This window comes from Coffea arabica, chromosome 11e (assembly GCF_036785885.1).
Source record: "Coffea arabica cultivar ET-39 chromosome 11e, Coffea Arabica ET-39 HiFi, whole genome shotgun sequence".
NCBI classification, from domain to species: Eukaryota; Viridiplantae; Streptophyta; class Magnoliopsida; order Gentianales; family Rubiaceae; genus Coffea; species Coffea arabica.
The window spans coordinates 61,450,253-61,478,214 of NC_092331.1; the positions used below are offsets into that span (position 1 = coordinate 61,450,253).

The following is a 27,962-nucleotide window of genomic DNA, read 5'->3' on the forward strand; positions in this document are numbered from 1 at the left end:
CAAAAACCCGATGAAACTGTAGCCGGCCAAACACATATTAGGATATACCACAAAGTACACGGAATTATGAGTATCCAGCAGCCTGCAAAGGATATACCACTGTTTGCCATTTGTATGGTTGTTTTAGTATCTCATTCGGCCATTGGATTACTTTCCACAACTCAAATGCGTGAAACGAAAGAAAAACTTCTACAAAGTCATCCGAGGAAACAGACCAATTACCTCAATCTTTCAGGAATCCTATTGGCTATATTTCTAGATTATCAAGATTACAAGTGATCAAACAGGAAAGGACAAATTAGACCCCTTTTCTATTAATTTACATATATGTAATGCCCTTGTTCCTGTACACGGGCATTTTGTTAACGGATCATCAATAAACGACAAGTAAGCTACCTTGGATATCGAGAAAAATAATCTCAGCGTCCAATGACACCTATTTCCAGCATACAACAACAAGACTAAAAGAATAAGAGCAGATAGAATAATGTACAACCTCAAGTTGCCAGCCAAGATAATATGGATATCTTCCTCCCTTCCGTAACTAGCTCATTCCCAGAGGTTAACTTGGCATGTCCATTATACAGCTCCACCAGCTCTTTTGCTTTCCTATTAATTTTCTCCCTACCATCATTGTAGGGTGAAAAGAGCAGAATTTGCTACAAGCACGTTAACAGCAGTAGTCCACCAGTCTGCTCTTGACAACGATGATTCCTTACGGTCTAGAGGATGTTAATAAGAGAACTCATGCCCTCGCAGTGATATATACTTCTTCATCCATATGGCTATGTCCTCTGAACAAGCCTGGGCTTCAGGCGTCCCAAGAAGTAAATCAAGGGTGGCAAACTCATGCACAGCATCCTTGTAATCGAGAAGGGGGGCATCTACGTTGACCTTTCGAAGTTCCTGCGAGTATGCAATTGCCCGATCTCGCATCAAGTCATGTTCTGCAACAACGGTGAGCGTTGGAGGCATGTATTTAAGGGGAACCAATCCCCAGGTAGAGAGAGGGTTGGCAGCTGGATGGTCCAGATTAAATCCTTCTTCTGGTAGAAAGAGTTTCCATGCAAGCATGGACATAGCTTTGTCATACAGGTAAGAATTTGCCAGCTTAATCTCAGACTTTGTTGGAATGTTTCCAGTGAAAAAAGGGTACATAAGGACTTGTGCAACAACTTTTACGGGATCCAAAAGCTTGCCAGCCTCAACAGCTTTTTGAGCAACATAGTTTGCAATATTGGCACCACAGCTAACTCCCAGGAGGACACATCTATACAATGAAAAGCCAAGTTAGTAGCCTTACACAAAGTAATCGAGGGGAGATACTAAAATTAAAATATATATATATATATATATATTTGACAATGAAACAATGATGAAGCCACGTTGCACGAAACCAATGAAGTTCTTTTTCCTTCTCTTTTTTTTTGCATTTTTTTTTTGGAGGGGGGATGAGACACATATTCAAATAGATAGAATTGAAATGGATAGACTTACATTAAATAAGTACAGCTGTTATAAAAGACTATTCCCCATAGATTTTATCTTTATCTAAGTTGCACTTGAAAGACACTACCGCAGAAACCGGACAGTTATAATGCTCATCCCTTTCTGTTCCCCTTTTTCACCAATGGATACACATGATATATCCTTAACCATGTAACAGATTCATAAATGCCAAATGTAATGAATCTATGTTACTCAATCTCATTTCCCTAAAGCATACCAGTTCCATTAGCTTCCATCACAGACATAGATTGTAATAAAAGAAAACAAATGTAGATTCATCAGAATATGTGCATTTGACCATGCAAACATGGACAAGTTTGGAAAGGATATTGGAAGCACAACAATGCAATTTTAGTGCTTTAGTGCAAGTGCAAAGGCAACAGATGGTTGAATATATTCTAACTGTCGCAAAGATGTGGCTAATGAAAAAGGATGAGCGAGCTGGTACTTCAGACTTAAGATCATGCTAGTGATGAGCAATTTTGGAGGCTTATGTGGCAAGAAGTGCGAACCCAGTGACTTCCTTGTATGTATACAAGATATCAGAATGTTCACAAGGTTTTTCAAAAATTCAGAATGCTGCAAAACATGTTGTCTGCCGAAATGAATAGATCTAAGACTGAAACACAAAAGACTAAGTAAAAACGATTATTTTGCAAAGAAGCATCCATCTTTTGTTCAAAAACAAACAAAAACATCTACCATCCCCAAATAAAAAGCTTATGGAACATAGCTGCACATGAACGTAGCTTTTAAACCACAGATTTCAAATCAGAACCTTATGACAGAGTGCTTAAATTCCTCATTCAAGTCCCATCTCGCATTAGTATTTTCCTACTATTTCAAATTTTATGTAAATCAAACTTCATGCAACTTAAGACGGCAAGAGCATGTTAAACTTAGATATTGAAAGCTCTAAGCATGTAGGAAATTATACCTAGAAAGGTCCCCGTGAGCTGCCAGCCACGGCTCAACTATCAAGGACCCAAATCCATCAACAATTTGCCGCCTCCTGCCACCTCCCTCTCCGTGAAAGCCACTAAATTTCCCGTTCTCAAATGACTGATTACACTCTGCCAAATTTGCCTGCTCTGCCAACCACTTCAAGACCTTCAACCCATCCTCAAAGGCTGCCGGATACTTACTCTCGGGCGCTAATCTATACCCTACCGAAACAACCACAGCATCACACAGTTTCGCCATCCGCCGACAAAACGTATCGTTAGCCACCGTATCAATCCCCCCACTCACCCAGCCCCCTCCATGGAACTGCACAATGACCGGCAATTTCTTACAATTCTTCCGATTCTTATCAGGTAAATACCCTCCATAAACCCCGTTTTCCGACTCATTACTAACAACAACTCTACTTTTGCTCGAAACCCTAACCCTAAGTTTGGGAAGAGAGTTCGGGGAAACAATCGCGGAGTCCGGCAGGAAAATTCTCAACGACAAGGACGTTAATGGATCGATGTGAAGGTTCTTGGTGGCCACGCCATCGGTGTCGGAGAAGCTAGGAACGGCGGGGGCCACAGTCTCGTCCGGCCGTGAAACGACCCCATAGGAGTTCAAATCCGAGATGGAGCTCTCAAGTAAAGTCTGCAATCGGCGCTTGAGGTAGAATTTGCTGAGAACGCTGTAAATTTTCACCTTTACACTCGGCATCCTCTGCTTTCTTTTTCTTTTTCTTTTGGAGGAAAAATAAAAATTTCTACAGTCTCATCTATAAAAGCATACATAAATAGGGATTGCGGGGTATTCCGAATTCTAGTGGGAGTAGAAAGAGAAATTGGGACTGATTCAAATCAAAATTTGATAATGGGGTATTTTTGTGGTCTTTTCTTCTGCTTCCTCGTTTTCTTCCTGTCCTTCTAGACCCACTGAAGTTTCTTCCTGTTTGAATCGTTGCCATATTTATAGTCATGGTTGAAAAGTGGGACTCCAAGGCTGAGGTGGTCTGAGCTACTCTTCGCTGGCACCTGAGAGATGATCCTCTGCGAGAGAGGTGTATGCGGCACCAGCGTCTAATGATGGGAGCATTTCATCTGTGGATCAATATCCAATGGTGCAAAATATTCTCCCAAAAACGTTCCAAAAGAAAAAAAAAATGTATTATCAATTAACTCAAATTCTTGTTCATACCCAAATTAATTATTAGATGAAGTTTTGACGGAATAAACTTTCCAGATAACTAATTAGATAAAACGATACTTCTATGATCAAACGTAAAATTCATATTTTTGTTGTCTAATTGAAAAATTTTGCCCTGAATGTGGGAAAAGAATAGAAATAATGCAAACTTGAATTCTAAGTCGGTTACACACAAATCAAAATTAACATGCAATCGTAGATAAATCGGTAATATGTAAAATTCTAAATAATTTATGTCAAAAAAATGTAGAGCTTAGGATCAATCAGAGAAAATAAATAATAATTGATATATGCATTTCCATTTTAACCTTTTACTCAATAAATAATAAATAATAATATGCCTCCAACAATTGCTAAATACTAACCGGACACTATAAATATCACTCTTCAAGATAAATGCAGGGCTTTGGAAGATCGATGGTGGAGGAAGGATGGTATAGGGTTTAGCATGTAGGTTGAGGAGCAGAGAGTCATTTTGGAAGCGTCAATAATGGCATGAGCTGGGCGTACACGGTGATGAGGTGGCTAATGGAATACCAATCGTCAGATCAGATGGGAGCCAAGGCAACAATCACAGAATTACTTTTGTGTTTGATTTGACCGGAAAGAATTCCACTGCCACGTAGTAGTGCTGCTAATTTACTACTAGTAATTTAGGATAGTAATTACCATTAATTATTGGCGCTTCTGTCATGGCTGATTCACCATGAAAGAAACCCTAAAGGTATTTCAAACTTTGATTAATCATTAATTAATACCACAAATTTGACATATTCTCTCATGTCAAAATTGACAAAATGTTAGAAGTAAAGGGCCTCCTTTTTTGACTCAATTGCTAGTCCGTTACATCTTTTTTTTTTTTTTTTTTTTTTTTGCTGTTTTTCGTTCCTGACTTTGTAGCTGGGGAAAACAAGATGGATTTTGGATGGGATATTACGTTGTGAGAAATTGCACCAAACACATTCAAAAAATCTATGCAATTTCGTTCTGGTTCTAAATATGCTAATTGGCGCTTAACTCTTAGCAGAAATGAATAAAATATGTTTTTTGAGGCAGTTGCCTAGAATTATTTGAGATTTACCTACTTCAACGCTTTGTTTGGATCGCATTTTTTGGATTTTTTGTAGAAAAATTACTGTAACGATTTAATGTATGTGAGGTAAAAAGGTGATTGAAAAACGTATCCACAAAAAACGTAATAATTTTTCTTTGAAAAATTGCAATCCAAACACAAAGGTTGTGACATCTTTTCTCTGGAATCGTTCAACTGTGTGTTTGTTTGGATACACTTTTTTTAAAAAAAATTGTAAATAATTTTGGGTTAATTATATTTACCTTTCTTAAGGCATGACCAAATTATAGGTTAGACCTTGAGGTTTTGCTATATTACAAAAAAAAAAAAAAAAAAAAAATCCTCCATTATGAGAACCTATAACAGCTATACCCCAATCGTTAATGATCTAACATTGACAAATATTTTTTCTTTTTAGTGATATTGACAAATTATTTGACTGGAAATCCCAAATTACCCTAAACCTCAATCGATCTCTTTTGCCTATTCCTCAGACTAACGGATAACAGTGTCGATAACTACCGGCGGGTAAACAAAACTCAGATTAATAATTATTCACACATCATCCAAGCCCATCTTAGCTAAGTTTAAACCTCAAAAAATGTAATTAGGTGTAATATAAAATGACCTAAATTTAGTCCATCAAACACACATGGCAAGGGACATTTGCCTTCTTGTTCCACCTAGTGGTCCACCAACTCAGCCAATGTCCCTTCCACCTAGTGGTCAATGGTTGAATAACCTTCTATCTAGACTCACGTGTTCCCGCTCTGGAAATCAATCTCGGGTTGTAATTTTGTAATGTGTCATAGCATTAGTTTTTCATGGGCTTTTTGTTCTTTATCTTGGGCCACGACCCAAATTTATCAATGGACGAGGAAAGCACATTTGTGGCAGTATTTCCGGAAACCCAATCCCCCATTGCTTAGCCTTCCAATGGGCTGGATTAGTAAGCTGCTAAAATGCCTTGCCGCTGAAGCTTGAGGCATCTCTGGATGCTCGTCGAGCAAGAAATCTGTTGTCGAAATGTACCCAAGCCAAACCATTCTTGGCTCATTAAGCAATTATTGAGTATTTTCTTCAAATATTTTCTACTGTTCTTTTCTCTTTTTTTCCTCTGAAACCGTTGTCCAAGAATGCTTTATCCGAATGAAAAAAAAAAATCAACTTCTTATCTTTTTTTAATATTACACAAATAAAACATATTATTTTCCAATCCTGCCTTAGATAGTTCTGTAAGGATCCTTAGACCTAAATATTGAAATTTGATAAAAAAAAAAAAAAAAAAAAGCCGATTACAAAGGTCAGGTCAAAAGCTAAACAAACGAAGTACTATAAAATAATAAAGTAACAAAAGTCAAAGAAGTTCCCCCTTTTACAGAAACACATTACATTGCAAGCCAACGAAATTAGATCTGATCAAAAGTGGATGTTGCAGGAGGAATTTCCACATTCATTCCATACCATGATTGGCCATTTGAGGCTTATTTTAATTTTCAAGGCGTGGGTCACTCTCCAGGATGCAAGACAACCGAGATGAGCTTCGAGGAAAATAAATGTTTGACAGAATAGCTTCGTTTGGAATTAAATTACTTAAATGTAATCAAAGTACACTATATTACAATGGGCGATTTGCTCCCAAAAACAAAATAATTTTTTTTTTTTTTTTTTTTTTTGGTGTGACTTGTGAGGAATCACACCAGAAGTTAGGTATTTTGTAGCCGACAATAGTCAACAGAACTTCCATTCATTTTGTTCGCACGTTATCTGGGCAAGAGATGGTTGATAATTTTCTTGGTAGCCTTAAAAAACTATCATGGGTATGATTGAAAGATTAATCAAATTACTTGATATTTAAATCGAATTTGATTTGGTAATAACTCGTTTAAACTCGATTTACCAACTAGTTAAATCAAATTTAAACAGTGTTTCGTGTTCAATGGCTTTTATATTCAATAAAAAAAGTTCGTTCAAACTCGATTCGATAATTAAACAATATGAACAAAAATTTAAAATCATTAAAATAATTAAATACGTTTAAGTATTAGGATGTTCGACTTAATTAGATTTGTTTGTACCCCTAGTCACGGGAGTAACTAATTGTCTGAGTAACCAAATATTTTCGTAAAGGCTCGAAATAAATAGCCAACTGAAGCTCTCATGCTATATACATATGGCTCACCAATCAGATTTCGTTAAGTAGTACAGTTGATTATCTCATAATATTGATGCATCGTTCGCGCTTCTCTCAAACTCTACCCAAAAATAAATAAATTGACAAAATTAAGGCATGCAGTTGTGGCCAGCGCTCTTGGGCAACTGGAGAATTGCTTATTAAACCCAAAAAAAATTTGGATCGTGATTTTTTCACAGAAAATTTTTTTTATGTTTTTTGCGAACATATTTTTTAATTAATGATCTTTCTACTTCATATATATATCAAATCGCCACAGAACATTTTTATATAAAAATTTCTGAAAATAGCAATCCAAAAATTTTCTCCACAACAAGCAAAATTAATGATGTACGAGCTAGCACTGAGTAACCGTACGTCTTCTTTGCCTAATTAAATCAGGTGCAATCCCACCACATTCCGGTATCCTGGAATATTTTATTATTCACCATGTTAGTAAAGTAAATGATGCTAGTGATAATAAAAATATACACTACTATAATTTGTCATAGGTTCTATCCGCGCGCGTCTATATGATTAGCGAGTTGTGCAAAGAATCCATAAAAAAGGGTTGACAATTGAAATTTGATATCGCAGACATATTCAGATCCGATCCTTTATTCTGATCCCATCATGTCAGCCATTCCAACTACTACAAGCTCACAAGGTTGAAAAAGCTGCATGATTTCACACATAAAAAGTTGATTAATTTGGGAAGATTGAATGTCGGCTTTCACCTTCAGGATTACAGGGCTTACTTTCCGATTGGGACAAGAAGGCCATGAGTTTGACTTTCGTGGTGTGGTAGCCCTATTTAAGCTGGTCCCAGCGGTCTCCTCCCAACACACGTTCGACATATAACCTCGCGAGTAAACTGGGAGAAGAAAAAGAGAGTATCTATCCATATATCATCAAAACCGTCGTACTTAGCTTGGCTCAAAAATGAAGGTTGATGTACAAGTCATTTCCAGATGTACAATCAAGCCGTCTTCCCCAACCCCTGATCATCTTCAACACTACCCGCTCTCTTTTCTTGATCAAATAAACCCTCCTGTTTTTATGCCTCTTGTTCTCTTTTATCCATCTGATCAGAACCATCTCATCACCAGTACTTCAGGTCCGGGCAAACTAAACCAGCTCAAGAAATCTCTATCGGAGGCCTTAACCAGATTCTATCCTCTAGCGGGACGGCTCATTGACAACACCTACGTCGACTGCAATGACGAGGGCATTCCCTATGTCGAAGCTCGGGCTAGCTGCAGACTTTCGGACTTTCTTGACAATCCCATCCCTGGAGAACTCAACAAATTTCTCCCTTTTGATTTGGATGATGTGAAAGATATTGGGATGGTTATCCAAGTTACTTTATTCGAATGCGGTGGAGTTGCTGTAGGAGTAGCCATTTCTCACAAGATTGCGGATGCCACGTCACTTTTCTTGTTTGTAACCAGCTGGGCTACCATTTCCCGCAGGGACAGCCATGATACACGGTCCCCAATCTTTGAATCTGCTGCCATCTTTCCACCTAGAGATGTTGCAGGCTATAACCATGCCCTGGGTATGGTGAAAAAGGACGAAATTGTGACCAAGAGGCTTGTATTTACAGCCTCAAAGATCGCTTCTCTTCGCGAGAAGTATACAACTAACAGTAATACCGCAACTGGTGATGAATATCATCAAATACGTCCAACTAGGATTGAGGCGCTATCAGCTTTCATTTGGACTCGTTTCCTGACAGCCACCGCCGGACACAAAGATAACCGCGATAAAATGTACATGTTAAATCATGCGGTGAACCTAAGACCAAGGATGCATCCGCCTTTGTCGGAATGTTATTTTGGTAATCTCAGCAGGCCAGCTATAACCATACCTTCATTTGACAACGATGAACAAGGTTATGGGATTGTGAATCAAGTGAGAGATGCAATACGTAATGTGGGAGGAGATCAATACGTAACTAAACTTCGCGAAGGCGATAAGCATTTGAACTTCATCAAGGAGAGAGCTAAGCTGGTGAACAAAGGCGAGGTGGTTTCGTTTAGCTTTACTAGCTTGTGTAGGTTTCCATCATATGAAGCTGATTTTGGATGGGGGAAGCCAGTATGGATTGGTTCGGCCAGCCTCACCTTTAAAAACCTTGTTGTTTTCTTGGATACACAATCTGGAGATGGCATAGAGGCGTGGATTAATATGAAGTTGGAAGACATGGCTAAACTTGAAGCTGACAAGGAGTTGCTTAAGTATGTTTCCACAAGCACTGATGCTAAAACTTAATTCGCTCTCTATGCTTCTCGATATGGATGTCAAATTGGAGCTTGAGCTCGAGATTTCGTTGATATTGGAATGGAGCGCCAATGCTTAAGGAAAAGTATGTACCTATAATGAAGTTGTAGTACTACGCCGTCTTTTTCTTATTGGGGATTTTGCTTCCTTATCCAAGTCTTGTAATTTGTCATTCTTAAATATCAAACTCATGTCCTGGACTGTTTAAATGCTAGCTGTTGGTGAAATATAAAACATCTATTATTCGTGTTTTTTTCCCCCCAATTTAGTCTGTGTTGAATAGTGCCTAGAAGTTGATTACGAGCCTTGATCTGCTACAGAGAGATTTGGAGAAGATAACGTTGGCTTTGCGAGAATAAATCAGTACTTATATCAGACAATCATCTATGGTAGAAAAACATCCGTAACTCTCAAAATGATAGTGTATGCAAGTTTCCTACTTTCTTTTGTGATTAACCATTGTACTCTTTTCATACTCATTAAACGTGATAACTGCTGAATTAGTCCTTAGAAGACAATAGTGTCTCATCCACCAATGACCAACCAATCAAATAGTATATACTTTGGATGCATGCATGTGGATTCATTGAACGTCTTATTAATTAAAAAAAAAAAAAAAACACACACACACACAAACACGCAACAAGAAGGATTGAGAAACGCATGGCATAAGTAAGTGAATAATGTTTTTTTAGAAAAAAGCAAGTAAGTGAATAATGTTCCACAATATTACACAAATAAGTATCTTTAATTTGTCGTGTTCTATTAACATCTAAGTAGCAATTTGAGTTGATAGAAAAAGGGTTTCTTTCCATTTGTAACGCGAAGGCCATTTGATTTTTGACACTAGCTAGAAATGGTAGGCCATCTAATATGTCACATTGCCTGCTTAAAGTGATGTCGATGGATGGATGAATGAAATTGTGTTTCCTGGATCAATATCAAGCTGGAAGATATGGCTAAACTTGAAGCTAACAAAGAGTTGCTTACGCATGTTTCGTCTTCTTGGATGCCACATTGAAGCTTGAGCACGAGTTTTAGTGACATATACATAGAAATAGAGCTAGTGCTTAGGCAAAAGGTGTCTAGAAAGGATTCATTATAGTACTGCGCCTCTTTCTGTATTTGAGGATTTTGCTTCCTTGTTTAAGTTGTTCAATTTGTAAGCCTTAATCATCAAAGTTCATGTTCTGGAATGTTTAGATGGTAAATTAACTGTTTGTGGAATATAAAATCTAGAATCATGTATTCTTCAGCTTGATCTCTGATGAATAATGACTTCGAGTTGATTATGTAACTTCTGCCGGCTATATATGCATCTACGTATACGTGCAGCTCAGACTTATTAAACTCGTTTGTGTTTTATAATTGCTGCACTTTTCTCTTGCATGCTTAAGACTTTGTCCCCCGTTCCATTCGGGCGATGATTGCTGAATTAGGCCAAGAAGACGATAGAATAGAGGTCTCCTCTTAACATTTTAGCAAATCACATGGTATAGTACATTTTGCAGAAGTTTGCCCATAAAAGTGGCCGGAGAGCTTGGTCACGAGTCAATAAATTTCTCGACTTTCTTGCTTATGGTCGTGTTTTTGTAGCCTTGGGTATTAAAGAATATAGCTTTCTTTCTTGTGACTTTGGTTTGGTATGAACGGATTAGCTTTCCTTTCCTTTCCTTTGAACAATTAACAAATGAATGTTTCTGTTTACATTTGTCTTTTATGTAATATTCGACTAGTCATGTCGGGGCATTATAATCAATCATTATCAGGAAGGAGGTCAGATTTGGAAACACCCAACAGCAGCGTTGGGAGTTTTCAACTCTTTTTTTGGTGTCTAGTCTTCGGATCTCAAATTCTAGCTATTGATTCCACCATCGATCCCCCACTCAGATAATAACATGAATGGTCGCCAAAAACTAATCCATAATAGTCGTGGCAGACAATTGACTTTTTTTTTTTTTTTTGTTTTCTCATTGGCCTAATATGAACTTGAACAAGACAATTATGATCGTTAAGTCTATTTTTTATTGTTAAATCCCTCCAATTTGAGATTTAAAAATTAAAATAAATGAGGAGACGAGTTGACGATTGAAATAGTTCAAAACATCCCTAAATATGCCAATGGTAGCATCTCAAGGCATTGTCAGCTTTAATATGGGATCGATTTGTTGCAGCCACTGGACCGCAAGAAGAATTAGATCGAAAGTTATACGCTCTGGTTCAAGTGGTGAACATGCGGAAAAGGATACCATCAATGGAATTAGATGCTTGTTTCGGAAATATTACCTGCCTGCTATCACTAAAACGTGTGATAAATGTGGCATAATAAAGTTGATGAGAGGCGCCATCGAGGGTCTTGATTGCGATTATGCAATGAGAATAAGAGATGAGAACGAGTTTTCAAATCTGCTCTTCAAATTCTACGGAAATATATTGCCAAAGGGTGTTTGATTCCATGTCTTTAGCAGTTTGTGTAGATTCCCCCCATACGATGCAGATTTTGGCTGCGGTAAACCTAGGGCTGCAAATGAATCGATTTTGTAACTTATCGAGTCTAGATCGACTTATTTATGTGTGAGCTCGTGTTTGAACACGAGTTCGACGAGTCAAGAAAATGGAAATCAAACCGACTCGAACAAGGAAAAGGCAGGTTCGACCTCGATTGGACAAGACTCGTAAGGTGAAATTCGATTTCTAACTCGCAAGCAGCTCCCGCTGTTAGCTCGAGTTTCGCTTGACTTTCTAGCTCGAGCTCGAAGTCAGCTCGACTCTTTGGAAATTTAGGCTACAAAACAGCATTTTTCTCCACCCGTAAATCCCTATGGATGACATCAGTAGCTCTCTACCTTTCAAGAACTTGGTAGTTGTCAGAGACACCGGATATGGTAGCATGGTTAAACTTGGAAGAAGGCGGCGACATGGTTAGACTTTTAGCTGATCAAATGTTGTCAAAATTCATTTCCTCAACTTCATTTCGTTCAGCTTTTGTAGCTCCTCCTCGAACAAGATGAGTCTAATACAACGTATGACACCTATCAAAACTAAGTACGCTTCCAGGTCAATGCTCAGCTAACAATTATAGGTCAAATGCAGCTCACGGTTTTAGGCTTACGAAAGGTAACCATCTAGAGAATCGGTTGGCTGCTTATGCAGTGGTAGGGAAAGCAAGAATAATGACAAAAGCCATGCACTATTAACAGGGTGATTTTGGATGTAATAATAACTACACAAGAATGTTAAAAGGACTACCGCTGATATGAGTTTACAAAGCAAACTGAGGCTTGTTTACCCATTGTTTCCTTTGCTTAAACGTAACACTTTGGCTTTCCGCTTTCACTTTTCAGAGCGTGTAGCCTTCATACGGAATGGAAATTGTGCCTTAAACTGTATTTTAGGATGAGGATGATTAAACACTCTTTACCTTCTCAAAGCTTATTTGCAACTCGTGTGAAGTAGTATGCGTCCCACTCATTTTATGTCGTCAAGTAGGATAGAGAATAAAGCTTCAAGAAAGAAGCTATGATGATCACCATGGCCCGTCATTGCCCATCAAGATTTGTTCTGCAATATTTAAGCAAATTTGCGTTTTCTTGTAGTCAAAAGAGCCAAAGAAATGGTGAAGTTTTCCACCGGAATTACAGCAGTCAATTTACCTCTCTAAATACTTCTTATGGTAAAATAACCTCCCGTCCCAAGTGCCTAGTTGAATAGGATACAATAAATGATTCAACAGTAAGCCTTCAAGACTACCAACGCTATGCAATTGAAATCTGAAGGCTCCACAAATTACTTTCCCCACCCAGTTCCCTCTAATCACCTCCCTAAGAAAAAAATAGTCTGAGGTCAATTTCAAAGTCCATTCAGTATCCAGGATAGCAGCCTCATTGATCCATCCAAAATATAAAAAAAAAAAAAACCAGAAACAGGAAGATGAAAAACATCTAGCCATCTCTAATCTCATGTAAGATGAGGGAAACTTGATTGAGAAACAAGCACAGCTTCATTGCTAGCAACTTTTTCTGCTGCAATTTCTTCTAAGCGATTCCATGTAGCTTCTCGTTTTGCTCTAATCTCCTCTTGCTTTGATTCAACTTCCTCAAACTTAAGCAAGCACTCCTTAAATAGTTCAGGATCAAGATCATAGAATATCTTGCGAATATTGAGGGTCAAACCATGAACAGCCTGATTCCAGTGATGTCTAGCATTTCTCTCCAGTGCAGGGAAGATAATAGGAAGTATAATCTTGCGGTTCTGTTTAATCAGATTGTCAATATGATCATTGTTCCACAAGAACAAAGCTCTCTCAGCCACCTAGAATGCAAGCGGGCATTAATCTTATCAATCAGATTTAACGACAGAACAAATTAATCATGTTTTTTCTAGCTTACAACTCGTAAAACAAGAAATACATTCAATCACCTTACCACTAAAACTTTTTCAAAACCAATAGGCACCAAAGGTACAATCTAATAGCAATTCAACCAGCATGGGCTCGGGATCTTCAGCTTACATTAATAAAAACATTCTCATCTTGTGTATTATTTTGAACAGTGATATGATTTTACTGAGCCTATTGTACCCCATTTAAGGTCATTTGCCATTAAAACAACCAGTGTCATTGTTAACCATCAAGAGTTTTCTGAAATTTCATGGTCCCATAAGTACATAAAGCAACTCTAGATTCTGCAAAAGGTTGAGATTCCTGACATCCTATTACCGCCTGCTTAATTTTGATTTTGTCGCCATAGAGTGCATGCTTAAATCTTGATTCATGAAATGGTGGATTATAGATGATCTGACAAATCAAATCTACAATGTAAATTTTTTGTTATTTTCCAAATAAGTCAACACCGAGGCAAAGTATATCGGTTTCCATAAAATGGAATTCAATTTTATCACTTCTGGATGCTATGTAACTGCTATCTTCTATGCAGGCAAATTTTAATTGAAAAACAATATTGAAAAGACAATTTGTTACCTGAAAGCAACATACTCTTAACATCAAATTAACATGCTTGCAATACTAAACTTTCCATTAGTACCATGATGACATACAGGATCTCCAATTTGATATCATACCAGCACCATTACCCTTTACCTTCATAGCCATGGTTAGCGATGCAAATACTATCATAAAAATTTTTATGGTATGTCTTTTTGGTGTAACATTCCCAGTTGTCATTCAAAAAATCTGTAATTTCCTCCAAATCAAGACTAGCTGCTTCATCTAGAAAGGTGCTAAACTACCTCACAGGCCAAGAACATCAACCACAACACTTCCATGATTCCATAAAAGGGAGGACTATAGAATTCTTGGCCATTTCTCACCAATAGCAATTAGATTACATTACAAACGTCCTCATTTAGTTTATGATGGCCATTTAACATGATTGCACTTTATATATCTCATAATGAAGATGAAGTTCAAAAGAAAGGAAAGGAAATACTGAAGTGCGAACCATGATATATACCTGAAAGTGCAAACTGTTCAAGCATTGAGCAACTTGGCGAAACAAAGGCACCATACATCGCTGAAATACTGGTGACTGAGTTGCTTCTAAAACTTCTTCCAACTCATTAAGGAACATAACTTCCTTTGAGCTATTGGTGACTGGCCAGTACTTTAGCAATCCTCTAATTATAATATCAGCAAGTTTACAGTCCTTCTCCACAAACTGTGTGATACAATAAGATAGCTGCTGGTGATACATTGCTAAACATTTTGGCTTATGCAGGGGAATAAGCACCCTAACAAGAAAGAGCTTGTGTTCCTCTTTCAATGGCAAGGCAAACCCATTAATGATGCTGCCCCAAATTTCTAGAAGCTCAGCAATCCCATTATGCTTTTCAGTTTCAAAGATAAAACAGTAAAACATGTTGTTGATAGCTTTCCTAATATAGGGCCTGTGTACCATAAACTTCCCATAGATGCGATGTAGAATCGTTTTCAAGTACTCTCGCTCCCTAGGATCTTCAGAGTCAAAAAGATCAAGCAACTTGCACACAAATGAATGGTCAATGTATCTTTTGGCTACTTTTGCATCAGTTTCAGGTGATGCAACAAATCTTAGCAGAAGTTCATACACAATCTGCAAATGCGGCCATGCAGGATCCATAGCAGGCTCCTCTTCTTCCACGTCAAGAGCTTCCATTACTGTATTCTCCCGTGACTGAGGACTATGTACTCTGAACAAATTGGCAGATACCATCTTAACAACTTCCTGCATGACAGTTTCTGTATATATGACAATTGCCGAAGTGACATACTCAACTAGCTCCAGTAATGTCTGTCGCTTAATCTCCTTCTCCTTGAGGTACTTCGTAGGATCAGCAAAGTCAAAGACAACACAGCACATATTAAGCTTCCTGATAAATAAGTTCTGCTTCTCAGAACTTGGAACATCCCTAAAGCCTGGCAGTGGTTCATATGAAGCAGTTACCAACTTCCGATTGGCATCTAAATTTTCATCTCGGTAGAACTTATCCAGTGTCTTATACCCATTACTTGAAACAGAATGATGCACCGTTAAAACTGTATCAACCGACCCCCCCAGCTTTCTATTTCCTTCAACTCTACTTCTTGCAGTATCTGAAGAACTCACGGTTGTAGAACTTCCAGCCGATTTTGACTGCTTCCGAGGGATTTTACCAAAAATTTGTTTGATCATATTTCCAAAATTACTTCATACCCTCGGAAAAAACCCAATTATGGTACTAAATATCAACCATAAACCAACCAAGCTAGATAAAATGAAACCTCAATCTCCTTTCAACAAAGAAACCGAAAATCGGATTCAAAGAAGAAACAACATTTATGAATAATCAATTGCAGCAAAACGAAAACTTGGACTTACACAGAAGCTTGATTACATCCATCCTTCAGTAAAGCAAAGCCTCCATCAGCTTCATTGATTCCAAAGAAAGAGGCCAAGAAATCCCCTTTCCTCTATGTAAATTACTGATGACAAACACTTTTGCACCACTGATCAACAACCCACCAATGTCTCGATCAACCACAAGCAGAAGGCCTTATTTACCAGCATACACTCTCAAAACTGTACACTTTTCACCAGAACCCAAGTTAAAGTTTGAATCTTTTTTACTTTAACCCAAAAACCCAGATGGGGAAAGCTACTTGAGACCAAGAAAAACCAGAAACAACTCGCAAGTTCGATTTTAATTTCAAAATACCAGCTTTTCCTTTCTCTACTTATTCAGTAATCAGAGGAATGGGACCTTACAGAAGTAGCATATCGTAAACCTTCTTCACACTTGCCTTACAAATAATTACCACAAGAAAGGTTCACTGTAGAAGGAGAAAGGGGGGAAAAAGAATTTGAGAAAAAAAATTACAGGAAAAGAAAAAGAAATATCCAGAAAACAAAGAGGAAAAAGGGAAGGGAGAGTGACAAAGGTGGGGATTGCCCACAGGAAGAAGTTAGAAAGGGTATGCAAAAACGCAGCTCGTAATCTTTTCCTTCATTCCTTTTCTTCTTGTGGTTTATTGACCCTCAAATTTTCCCTTTTTAAGTATTTATTCCATTTCACGAACATGGAACAGTGCATCGTTTAGTCTAAGTCAAAATTTGAGACATTTCACAACACATCGTACCAAGTCAGAGACCTGAAATTAAAACCAAGGGAAATGCTGTCCAAGGCATGTAGGCCAGGGTTCATGACGTAAAATCATGCCACCTTGCCCTATTACCTTTCCTATGAAAAAAAAGAACAATTGGAACATTACAGTAGAATGACGCAACATTATAGTATTCAAATTGAGATATTATTTCCATAGTTTAACTAGATTGCCTCCTAGGATGTCAGAGAAAATTTGTGGTAAATAGTTTTATCTTTTCAATTCTAAACAACCAGATATAGAGGGTAAGTCATGATATATTTATCCTTTCATTTCCCGTTTTAATGTCCTATCAAAATCATGTACACAAAGTCAAAGAAAATGATACTAAAAATTCATAAACTACGCATGTATTTATTTAACCTATTGAAATGTTGTCATTCGTAGTCTAGTTTGTAAAGTGTAATCCAGATTATTATCTAATTCATACGAACCGTATCCACTCATTCAAAAATTTGTATTAAATATGATTGAATTTTTTTTTTAATATGATCGAGTTACGTGGTCTAACATTTTAGTTATTTGACTTGAAATAGAAATCAAGAATTATTGGCTATTTAGATTACACGATGACCAAGTTGCAAACTCTAAAAATAGCTTTTCACTTGAAAAATCAAGGATTGTAGTTAAGAAGGCTATTATTTTTACAAAAATAATCTTTAAAAAACTACAAATTCCTTCCCTAACCACCATTTTATTCCACCTACACATTTGCTTGAACAGGCAACCCTCACATGCACAATAGCTTGGACATGCAACCCTCAACTGGCTCAGAATTTTAAAATCCCTTTCATTAGCTAAAATCATCCTTTATTTTGTAAATTTTCAAATGAATTTCTTTAATATTTTCGTCTAGAAATGATGGTGAATGATTTGGAAACCTTTTGTACAACACCAACCCTGGACAAACTCAGACACCAAACTGCTGTTAGTTTTCTATTAAAAGCGAGTCCTGTTCTCCCTCGTTGAAGAGAAATTATAAGTAAAAGCAAAATGGTGTCTGTCTTAAAAAGCTGAAAATACTAGCAGTCAGTTTACCAGATTTGTCACCATGCGAAAAAAAAAAAGATTTCAACGTGGGAACTTGGGGTCTGAACTCTGAACATCGTCTAATTATTGATTATTGAGGCGCAATATTTTTCCAAAATACATCAACCCGGACGTTGATGCCTAGACTAAACGTCAAAATATTATATTGTAGCGCTGAAGCCTAAAAGCGCATCAGTCAACACGAAGTGCCTGAATGGCTATGATCAATTTTATGCTTGATTGTGAGTCTGTGACTTGTTCTGGAACTATGAAACCAAAATAAGATGACTTCATAAGAATTGCACCTCTGCATGACTCTCCAATTCTCCAGCCTCTCTTTAATGGCTTCGTGTAGCCTTTGCTGTACTTCTTTCCTATGAAACATCAGCATCAGCCCCGAGGACCATTATCACAGATTTGTGTGATTCAGAAACGAGAATTAGCATCCACAAACCATTTTATTTCTTTACATCACACCACGGCTTCAGGCCGATTGATATCTACCAGCTGGGTAACTCTTAATTATGTGTGATGTTGATATACAAGCCGTGACATAAAGTTCATGATGATAATACTTTAATCATCTTTTGGCAAAAAGGATCATAGATTTTCTTCTGGTTATGTTCCCATGGGAGGCTACCCACTAAAGATCCTCTCAGAAGCCAGAGCAGGGTAATAGACGAAACGTACAACTGAATATACAATATCTCAGGGCCTGGGCTAATTTTACACTAACAAAATCAAAGAATCTTTGCTAGAGTAAATGAAAGCTAGCTTGTATCAGCTTTGGTGTCAAGAAAGGCTTGTATTGAGGGCTCTCTCCCAAGAAAATCCGAAAGTACTTGCAGAGAATCCTTTTCCCCTCCTGGAGCGAGTACCTGCCAATTTGTATCAATTGAAATTTCAGCAATCAAGTGGTAGATGTTGAGCAGTTTCCTTTTTCCTTTTCCCTTTTTTTTTTTTTTGGTTGAAAAAAATCGCCACTTGAAGGCCAGTGAAGTAATATGATTCTGAACAGCTGTGCTTGAAAACTTTCTAAAACTCAATTTCCTAGGTGCTAACAGTTACATAGAGTGGATAATTCATTTATTCCGTTTACCTTACTCCTGAATTGCATGCCTGTGTACTGGTTGAAAAGATCATCACTGAATTTTGACGCAAAAATATCAGCAGCAAAAACCTATCACGGTAATGCAATATTAAACTATTGATAAAATTATTGGGCACCACCACCATATTCATACTATATCTAATGTTAGAAAAATCTAAAGCATCAATTCATCAAGTAGTAAAGAACAAGCATGAGACGATGCAACTATGAAAGTTTTAAGGCTTGTGGGACAGGTAGAGCACCAATGTAAAGTAACTAGATAGATATAGGTGTAGCTATAAATTCATAGTTACATTTATATCTTTCTATTTAAAATATGCACCCCAAGGAGCATTTTTTATCAACAAGAAGCTATAGTTTCGTGGCCCCAAATAGATTATTGTAAAAGAAGCCCCAAGTCACAACTCTTCCCCAACTATTCTAGAGGTCAACATGTTCCTGTTCATTGCTATATTCAGGTTTGATGAGCTGTAATTTTGCCAGGAGACAAACCCATGGATGACAAATTCCAAACCTAAGTCCTGCACGAAGTATGTGCAACTTAAGTCACTCCACCAAGTCCCCATCTCACAGTGCCAACCTCCCCCCAAACTCCCAAAGCGATGGGCAGAATGGCAAGTCAGGCTATCTAGAGCAAAAACTTTCCAAGTAATACTTAAGCATCAGCTGATATGGCAACTAATAACTGAAAAGCGCTATCAGAACTATGTATGATACAAGGGAATGAAGCAGACCTCACTCCAAATGCGACGGTAGCAAGTAGCTTCATAACCAATAGCAGAACCAGGAAAACATGAAGCTGGATTTGTTCCCTCCAGCATGGGCAATCCTAGCATAACCTGAAGATAGGTAAAAAATGCTAATCATACTCCTGCAAAAAGGATGCCTAAGAAATTCAGTTATATTGACAACACTTACTTTTGCATGAAGATGCTTATATAGTTCTACCATGTCAACATTTTCAGCTGAATGTATAATTTGATCAAAAAGACCTGAAAGGCAAGTTTCCAGAGCTTCATAAAGTAGAGTATAAGTAACACTGATTCAGTCGGCAATAGAAGCACATGTTGAAATATCTGTTCAATGAAATTCTAGACCAAACAAAAAGACAGAAAATAAGAAGCAAAATATATCACAGATTTGTTTCAAAATTTCTCCAAAGGAAAGGAAACCATCCAGCTTATTTTCAAAATCTCCTTACACTTAAATGGGGGTTTATTTGTATGAAAACCCACAGTTCAGTAGGCCTGTGGGGATCTCTAGAGGACTTCATTGAATGGAAAATTAACCATTTAGATACCAACCTTTGAGAATCACATAAGCTGGAAAGCTTTAAAAGCACAAATTGATTACATCATCGTAAGCAAAAAAACAAAAAAAAAAAATTAGTAAACCTCTCCACTGTATGGTTGCACCAACTTGCAACTCCTCCAACCCAACAAAAGGAAAAGAAGAAAAGACTTTCATTCAGCCAATTTTTTGACACATAAATTCCTTCTTTTTCCTTTTGTTAAACTTATTCTGTTAAAGCCAAAAGTCCTGGACCTTTCAACTATAAACAGGTTAATGTTACAATGTCAAAGAAGTCTCACAGCTCCACGATACACATTGCTGAAGCATGGAAAGTAACAGAATCTTCCTTTCCAGGGGTATGATGTAGATTAGGGAGTGGAAAGGGGGGCTGTGAGAGAGAGAGAGAGAGAGCAGGAGCGAGCGAGCTTGATATTCATGTATAAAAGCAGCAATATATTGGATTTAAATGCTAGGATGCATGTATATCACTATGAAGATGAGCAGTGAAATGTTTTTCTGCATTGTGGAAAAGAAAATGTAATACTTACAGTAAAGAATCTCTTGTTTCAATTTCAATGCTGAGAAGGAACATCGCCATTGCCTCAGTGACTCACAGATTTTATCATCTATAGGCTTTGATATATCCTAGAAAAGAGTTACAAAATGAGAATCATCAGGTTCTTTTCTACACAAAGTACTTTTGCTTACTAATTTTTGAAGTGAGTATAGCCAGGGCTCACAAGATATACGAGTCTTCACAAGAAACCACAAACATTAAGAATAGGATAGTTTTCTTCACCCTACATTGGCTCAGAAAGAAAAAGTAGGAATCTAAAAAGATAAAGGACAGACATGTATAGAATGTATCACCTGATGAAAACCGGATATAAGTTTCAAAGAGAGCCTTTCATAACACCTGACCAGAAAATTTTCCAAAACAGGTGAATGGAAGCTCACAATTTCACCTAACCAAAAAGTTAGTTGATTTAGTTTGATTAACCACATACCAGTTTTCCAACAACCGAGCAGGGATTTCCACAAAATCAGGATCTAAACGCAGCCCTGAAAATCTGGCAAATGTTGCACAATTGCAGATACTATGAACCTAAAGGAATGTTAGCATTAATTTAATAAGAAAATCGATCACTGCAGGAAACAATTCCAACAACTGAAAGTACATACCACATGACCAAATTCATGGAAAAGATTAAGTACTTCAGAAAACCGCAATAACCCAGGATGACCCTCCACTTCCTTTTCAAACTGGGAAATAAGTAATACTACAGGAATCTGCAAAAGTAAAATCGATGTTGAACAATATATGTGCCAAAAACATATAATTTACATTAATGTCACACACAATTGAAGGATTCTGAGCAGATGAGAATTGAAAAACATACACATAGATAAAGCTTCAGATATAACCAAACAAGAAGAGGAACAATGTATATGTGATGCTTTGTGAATATAAAATAGAAGTCAACTCAACAAAAGGGGGTCTAGGCTACCAAGTAGGAGACAAGATTATCAGGTACAACACACAATGACTTAATTCCATCGCAAAACTCTTAAGGAATTCTAACTTGGAAAGTAATCAGATGTGTGATGATAGAATAGGAAGAAATAAATCAATAGAGAGAGAGAGAGAGAGACAGCATGTGTGTGCGTGTGTGAAAGCTGTGAGAGAGACCTTTATTAAAAATTACAACTTTGGGTGCCTTTTCGTACCAAATAAACATGTAATCTAGGTCCGAACATCATTTAAAGGAAAAAAAAAATCAAACAGTCGAAGTTTGAACTGAAAAGAAAGAGATGTCATTTCTCGGAGTACCAATCTACCACAACTAATTGATGAGCCATTTTGAAGAGCCACAACACATGTGTGAGCATATTTCCCCTCCCTGATTAAAAGCACAGAAGTTTCAGTATTAGCTGAATGCCAGTTACCCAAAAAGAAGTGACCAAATACATGCAAATTTATTGTTAAGATGAACCTGGAATAGATATCTAGGTAGAAGTAACCCATGAGTTCCCCAGAACTTGAATCGATAACTGCAAAAAGTTGCACATCGCTGTGCCAAACCTCTGCATCTGCAACTAGCTCAAATCTTAACCCTTCATTGAACCAAAAAAAGAGAAGTTATGATATCACAAGTAAGGCGAACAAGCTTAGAAGAAAATTGTTATCCAAGGTCATAAGAGATCACAATACCAAACAAATCTTGGCAGATTTTGAAGATCCCTGACAAAACCAAATTGACAGGAAAATACTGTTTAACAACTCCATAGTCAAAATCAAGCTGTTGATCTCTGGCCCTTTTGACATAGTATGGTAGATCTTCAATTCCAAATGCTAATTCTCCTTCCTCCTGCTTCTGAATCACAAGAGATACAAGATGATATGCGAAACACAAGGACATTTTAAGATCATAGACCTATACTAAGTCAGCAAAAAAGAAAAGGTCAACCATCACCTCATGCATAGATAAATTAGAAACAAACCTTCAATTGTCTTAAAATAGCCAGTTCCCTGGAGGCCTGTTCAGTTAAGTTTCCGGAAATATCCTCCAAGAACTCAAACACCTAAAGAAAAATTGTTCAGGCATCAGAAATCATTGCAAGAAACCAACATTCTGCATAACAGGCATGGAACAAAGAATGAGAATGCTATCTTTGTACATAAATTACTCCCTAAGTTGTGCTACTTATGCTAGTGATGCATATCAATCTGTCAACCAAAAGACACTGAAGGGGATTGACACGTCCTTGCAGAGTCAGTTGCCGTATTACTTTTCTTATAAAAGATCCTCATCAGATTTGAGGAGAAGTATTGGCCAAACAAAAGCTACAGGTATCAAGGATGAGATATCTTTGTGTACACCAGGAAAGATTATTACAAATAGTTGCTTCAGATCCCCCTGAAATCTCATGAGGGGTTTTCCTGGAAAGGCATCTAACACTTTAGACAGAGAAGAAGAAATTGAAAACTCTAGCGATTGTCCAGCTAAACTAGCATTCAACAATTCAGACATTAACTTGGAAACAAAGTTTCAGTTCGATTAAAAAATGAAAAGATTGTCAAATTCATCCAACGTAAGACACTTGTCAAATAAACAAATGCCATCAAGTCATACACACCTTTGTAGATGAATCTGCCATTCCATGATCAATAGCATAATCTGCATAACTTGAAAAGCCAAGCAACCTGGCAAGCTTGTGCCTTAATTGAATCTGACAATTACAGAGAAAAGTGGTTCCGCTTGTCACAGATAAAAAAGGGACTCATAGATTTAATGACCGGCTTATATAAGTAGAGGAAATAGGTGATGAATCCACATTATAAATGCTAATGGTTTTCGTCTAATCTTAACGATAAAATGCTAATCTTTGAAGATGAAATTGTACTACAAATATTCCTGCTAATCACAAAATGAAACAGTATGAAAAGAAAGCACCAGAATTCTGTAGTACAAAGAGCGAATACATTTGTAAGAGAAGGATTCACATGATATATCAAGATTGTTCCCTTCTGAAAATTTTTCCTTTTCTATGTCCAATAGGAATACAAACGAGGATCCTGGAAACAAGAGAACAAGCTATGATAACTTTTTTAAACTGAAATGTCATGATCACTGCTTTGGCCACAGGAATTGTTTATTTTGGTGGGCAAACAGGAACTTTCAAGTGATCCAAGCAACTTTGCATGAAAGAACTCCTTACATGCAATGGCAGCATGAACTTCCTTTTAGACAGAAATATTGAATGGCTAAGTTAGTAAAAGCAAAAAGTTCCTTGAAAGTAGTGGCGCAACAGTATCATGACAGATCTTATCTGCAGAAAAGTAAGTGGTCTTTTTACCAGTTTCTCTAAGATATCAACATTGGCTTCAGATCTCCCCCCATAAGATACAGCCACAGCTTTCCTCGTTGACCCTACCTATCAACATCATTATGATGCATTAGGTTGCTTTTAATAAAAATACAAGTGCAATCAACATTTAAAATATAAAATGCTCTATTCTGTCATCTGAAATTATTAGACAAATAGCATACTAATTCATTCTACTGCAATTGTGCTTACAATGACATACTAGATATGCTGCATGGCAGCAGTAAACAACCGCTAAAAGCATAAAACAGTGAAACTTTATATGTGATCCAAAGAAAAGAAGAATGAAAGTTTAAAAGGCCAATTATCATTTATGGCAACAGGTACAGAGAACATTTCAAAAAGAACTGCCTGTGATACCATATTTGCCACTTTGTATAGTTCATTTTATATCATTACCTTAACAACTTCAAATAAACCATTTTGTGACGATTTCAACATTCATGAAAATTGACTAAAAGAAGATTGAATTTGTCAACTTTATTTCAGGAATACAGACACAATTCCAACTCTAATCCTGCCAATAATGGGAAATGGATATATGTATGTCATGGATCATTTGGCAGGACCTGAATCCAACAGAAGATCATGTTCCAAAAGATACACATGAGGAATAGCAAAAGCAATCAATAATCAGAGTTGAGGGTGGTGGACTAAAATGCAAATTTCATGATAGACTTACTTTGCAGAGCTCTAAGATTGGTGATACATGATGGCTTCTCAAACTGATCTTGTATTTACCCTTTTCAGCTTCATCTAAAGTCTGCAAACAACATTAGAGCAATAATTTTGCTGACATAATATCAAATTTCAAAAATTTAATGAGTCTTGCCCACTTAGATATTCTTTACTCAATCTCTATTAAGTTTTTTACACATTCTGCTGCTAAAGTGAAGATCGAATAAATATTATAGTAGCAACTCTGTATAAAATAAACAAATAGTTTGACATCCTCAAACCTTTAGTTTGCGTCTACAAGACTGGTATGTGCAATATCTAATCATATAGTCCCAATTAGCAACTAGGACAATGCTTTCAATATAAACAAAAAATAGAAGGCAGAAAAAGTTTTCTATGACAGCCTGTACAATGTAATAGAGAAAGATATGCCAGATTTCATGTGAAGCTATGAGCATATTACCTTGAGAAATTCCAGCGGTAAACCAGCTAGTTCATTCTTACTAAAATGCAGACATGTTCTATCATCGTTCAAATTGCGGATGTAGAGCATGCTCAACTCATCTATTTGAGTCTTCAAGCGCTGAACTTCCTCCCTCTTGGTCAAGGTGAGATTTAATCCATTCCTCTCAAAATCCTGAACCTGTCACTGAATATTAAACAATAAGTATCCACTGGCAAAGGAACTAGCATCAACCAAAACCTCCATACATTTGGTAGCAAAAGGCAATAAAATGTCAAGCAGGGATATCCAGCAAGTCCTACATTATTCTAAATGTGCTCTCCATTACAAATCCTTATACCTGTACACTTATAGATAATAGAAGTTCATGTCATCCACAAGAAATGTTCAAAGTTGTCAGCCTCCAACAAAGGAAGACATTGTGTGCTTAAATTTAAGAAACAATAGATAAGATTCTAATTGCCGGAACTACCAGTCACTCTCAAGATACAAAGAAAGCAATTTGGTATCAACTTTAAAATCATAACAGTTGTGAAGATAGGGATCCAATCATAACACTCAAACAGGTAGCAACATATACCAGGGATTGAGTACAGCGTTTTGCTTCAGAGCTCATCCAGTCACCTCTAGCCATCAAAGCTCTAATGACACGGTAGACATCCTCCCGCTTACTGCAAAGGATATGTAAGAGTATATGTTATGACTAGATTCCATACCAATTATCACCTAAAAAAATACAATCACAAGATTTCTAATAAACAAAAGCTCTGCTAAGAAATAGATATAATAAATTATCCTATCCTGACCATGATATTGTTGGAGATTAACCACAAAAAAATTTCTTGGCATCTCAAAGCATGAGATAGAGGTGTCAACAAAAGGAAATCAGTCACCAGCAAATAATCAATTCAACCTCCATGAAAAACATTAACTAGATGGTACAACTTAAATCATGATGCAAGCGCAGCAATCTCCACTAAATAAAACATTAAGAAGCAATATAACTGCCAACAATATTTTAGTTAATAGTTTGAGATGAAAAAGTTTGTCATCTCTTTCTTGTAAGATGGAAGTTGAAGTCTAGCTAACTCTCCATAACAGTAATGTTTTCCTGACAACAATAATATTTTAAGACACAAATTCAGTACTCATGTCTCATCCATCTAAAAGGCATGAATGTCGAAGAATGATTTAAAATAAGATCAGTCCAATACCAATTAAGGACAGTTGAAGGTGGGAAGAAACTAACAAGGAAATTGAAAAGAGTGATGATATCAAAAATGTAAACAGAATGAGAGTTTAAGGCCCCTTTGGTGCAGTGGTTTGGAAGTGTTTCAGCTCCAAGTGCTGCTATCTCTTGTTGGCAATTCCAATTTAAATGGTGTAAACTCAAAAAACATATTTATGGAGAAGCTCGTTGTTGCAGCTTTAAGAATTCCAAAATCTGACTTTCGCTTGAATTGCACGAAAAAGGCAGTTTAAACACAATAGTCCTCAAACCTGCATATAGAGATATGAGCATCTATCCTTTGCTCAGCCTCAGCACTTGCTTTTCTTACATCTTCAGAAGTGGATACCAATTTTGGAAAGACACAAGATTGCACAAGGGGAAACTGTTGTGCTTCTAGTTCAGCTAAGGGTAATACCACATTTGCAAAAGTGACCTGAAAAATAGGTAAACAAGTTACCACAAAAAAAAAGGAAAAAAGACTGAGCTGCAATCAACTGCCGTTAATCCTTACTATTTCACGATGATGAATAATATTCCAATGGTAAAGCCTTCTTTTCATTCTCCTTGTGTTGCTTTTTTTTTTGGGGCAGGAATAGGTGATCTTAATACCAATTGTGACATAAGTAATAGACTAAAATGATCAACAATTTTAGATTTTTTTACATAAAACTAAATCAAAAGGAGCCTAATCAAGTCAATGAAACCATCCCCATGATAAAATGTCACATAAATCGCAAACAAAAACTTAAAGAAAGAAGCAAAAACCACAAAAAGAAAAAAGAGAAAGCTTCGATACCTTGTCAAGTGGAACAGAAGCTACTGCATCATAAACTCCCTTCGATTTCGCAATTACTCTGTCGGCTAATTTTAAAATTTCCGAAGCAGATAAATTTATTTGCACTTTCGATCCTCGAACCTCTGAGACGTCACCAAAACAAACAAAAACAATATACTAATATGCATCAAAGTTATCTAACCAAAATTTTCCAAAAATAAAAAGAAAAGAAATAAAACAGTCATTTCTCGCACGAGGAAAAGAGGCGTAGAAGCGTAAGAAACATGAAAGTGATTTCTAAATAATCAACAAACCTTTTCTTCTGCGGTTTTTGGAGTAAGAGTTGATAGCAGATACGGCGGAGTTGACCGCAATAGCTACAAAAGCAGCGGCACCAGTCAGAGCTATTAATTTGCCCACTTTTTGTTCTCTCTTGTCTCTTCTCTCCGCCATTTCCACTGCGTGTTTCAGAGTGCAATGCGTGAGCTGCTGAAACTGGGGAAAAATGCAAAGTTTTTTTCCCTTTTTTTTTTTTTTGGTTTGAGCAGAGAGCAAATGCGAGGGAATTTTTTGGTGTAGAAGAAGCGAAGGGCGGACTTTTTGAGAGATGAAATTGATACTTCAGCGTCTGACAACAGGAAAATGACCACGCCAGCAACGTTGATTGACT

The 27,962-nt window shown here is 37.0% G+C and overlaps 4 protein-coding genes across 5 annotated transcripts; 1 reads left to right on the forward strand and 3 right to left on the reverse strand.

The window, feature by feature from the left end:
• Nucleotides 1-218: 218 nt before the first annotated feature.
• On the reverse strand, nucleotides 219-3,408 carry LOC113717926 (probable carboxylesterase 16). Its single transcript, XM_027242774.2, has 2 exons — nucleotides 2,447-3,408; nucleotides 219-1,270 (listed from the first exon to the last, which is right to left on the reverse strand). The coding sequence occupies exons 1-2, from the start codon at nucleotides 3,172-3,174 to the stop codon at nucleotides 733-735; spliced, it is 1,266 nt and encodes a 421-aa protein (XP_027098575.2). The 5' UTR covers nucleotides 3,175-3,408; the 3' UTR covers nucleotides 219-732.
• A 4,217-nt stretch (nucleotides 3,409-7,625) lies between these two features.
• LOC113717921 (stemmadenine O-acetyltransferase-like) lies at nucleotides 7,626-9,440 on the forward strand. Its single transcript, XM_027242769.2, has one exon. The coding sequence runs from the start codon at nucleotides 7,848-7,850 to the stop codon at nucleotides 9,177-9,179; it is 1,332 nt and encodes a 443-aa protein (XP_027098570.1). The 5' UTR covers nucleotides 7,626-7,847; the 3' UTR covers nucleotides 9,180-9,440.
• Nucleotides 9,441-12,757: 3,317 nt separating this feature from the next.
• Nucleotides 12,758-16,792, reverse strand: LOC113719564 (serine/threonine protein phosphatase 2A 57 kDa regulatory subunit B' theta isoform). The gene is made up of 2 exons (XM_027244787.2): nucleotides 14,660-16,792; nucleotides 12,758-13,499 (listed from the first exon to the last, which is right to left on the reverse strand). The coding sequence occupies exons 1-2, from the start codon at nucleotides 15,854-15,856 to the stop codon at nucleotides 13,146-13,148; spliced, it is 1,551 nt and encodes a 516-aa protein (XP_027100588.1). The 5' UTR covers nucleotides 15,857-16,792; the 3' UTR covers nucleotides 12,758-13,145.
• Nucleotides 16,793-18,292: 1,500 nt separating this feature from the next.
• Nucleotides 18,293-27,953, reverse strand: LOC140021588 (probable thimet oligopeptidase). Of its 2 annotated transcripts, XM_072072795.1 has the most exons (20): nucleotides 27,607-27,953; nucleotides 27,314-27,435; nucleotides 26,787-26,950; nucleotides 25,867-25,957; nucleotides 25,287-25,466; nucleotides 24,828-24,908; nucleotides 24,116-24,193; nucleotides 23,396-23,488; nucleotides 22,760-22,840; nucleotides 22,470-22,632; nucleotides 22,252-22,372; nucleotides 22,089-22,158; nucleotides 21,440-21,547; nucleotides 21,265-21,362; nucleotides 21,128-21,173; nucleotides 20,806-20,902; nucleotides 19,883-19,956; nucleotides 19,699-19,803; nucleotides 18,953-19,033; nucleotides 18,293-18,731 (listed from the first exon to the last, which is right to left on the reverse strand). In XM_072072795.1, the coding sequence occupies exons 1-20, from the start codon at nucleotides 27,743-27,745 to the stop codon at nucleotides 18,624-18,626; spliced, it is 2,100 nt and encodes a 699-aa protein (XP_071928896.1). In that variant the 5' UTR covers nucleotides 27,746-27,953; the 3' UTR covers nucleotides 18,293-18,623. The 2 variants fall into 2 exon arrangements, with proteins under 2 accessions (XP_071928896.1, XP_071928897.1); XM_072072796.1 differs by lacking the exons at nucleotides 18,293-18,731; nucleotides 18,953-19,033; nucleotides 19,883-19,956 and having other exon boundaries at nucleotides 19,697-19,835.
• Nucleotides 27,954-27,962: the final 9 nt, after the last annotated feature.

Coding starts and splice junctions, on each gene's coding strand:
- LOC113719564 (XM_027244787.2), bottom strand. CDS start 15,856: ATGATCAAACAAATTTTTGGTAAAATCCCTCGGAAGCAGTCAAAATCG. Junction 13,500..14,659: donor TGAACAGTTTGCACTTTCAG/GTATATATCATG, acceptor CTTGCATTCTAG/GTGGCTGAGAGAGCTTTGTT.
- LOC140021588 (XM_072072795.1), bottom strand. CDS start 27,745: ATGGCGGAGAGAAGAGACAAGAGAGAACAAAAAGTGGGCAAATTAATA. Junction 24,909..25,286: donor TACCGCTGGAATTTCTCAAG/GTAATATGCTCA, acceptor TGTTGTTTGCAG/ACTTTAGATGAAGCTGAAAA. Junction 21,548..22,088: donor CAATTAGTTGTGGTAGATTG/GTACTCCGAGAA, acceptor TTACTTTTGCAG/ATTCCTGTAGTATTACTTAT.
- LOC113717926 (XM_027242774.2), bottom strand. CDS start 3,174: ATGCCGAGTGTAAAGGTGAAAATTTACAGCGTTCTCAGCAAATTCTAC. Junction 1,271..2,446: donor GCTCACGGGGACCTTTCTAG/GTATAATTTCCT, acceptor TTCATTGTATAG/ATGTGTCCTCCTGGGAGTTA.
- LOC113717921 (XM_027242769.2), top strand. CDS start 7,848: ATGAAGGTTGATGTACAAGTCATTTCCAGATGTACAATCAAGCCGTCT.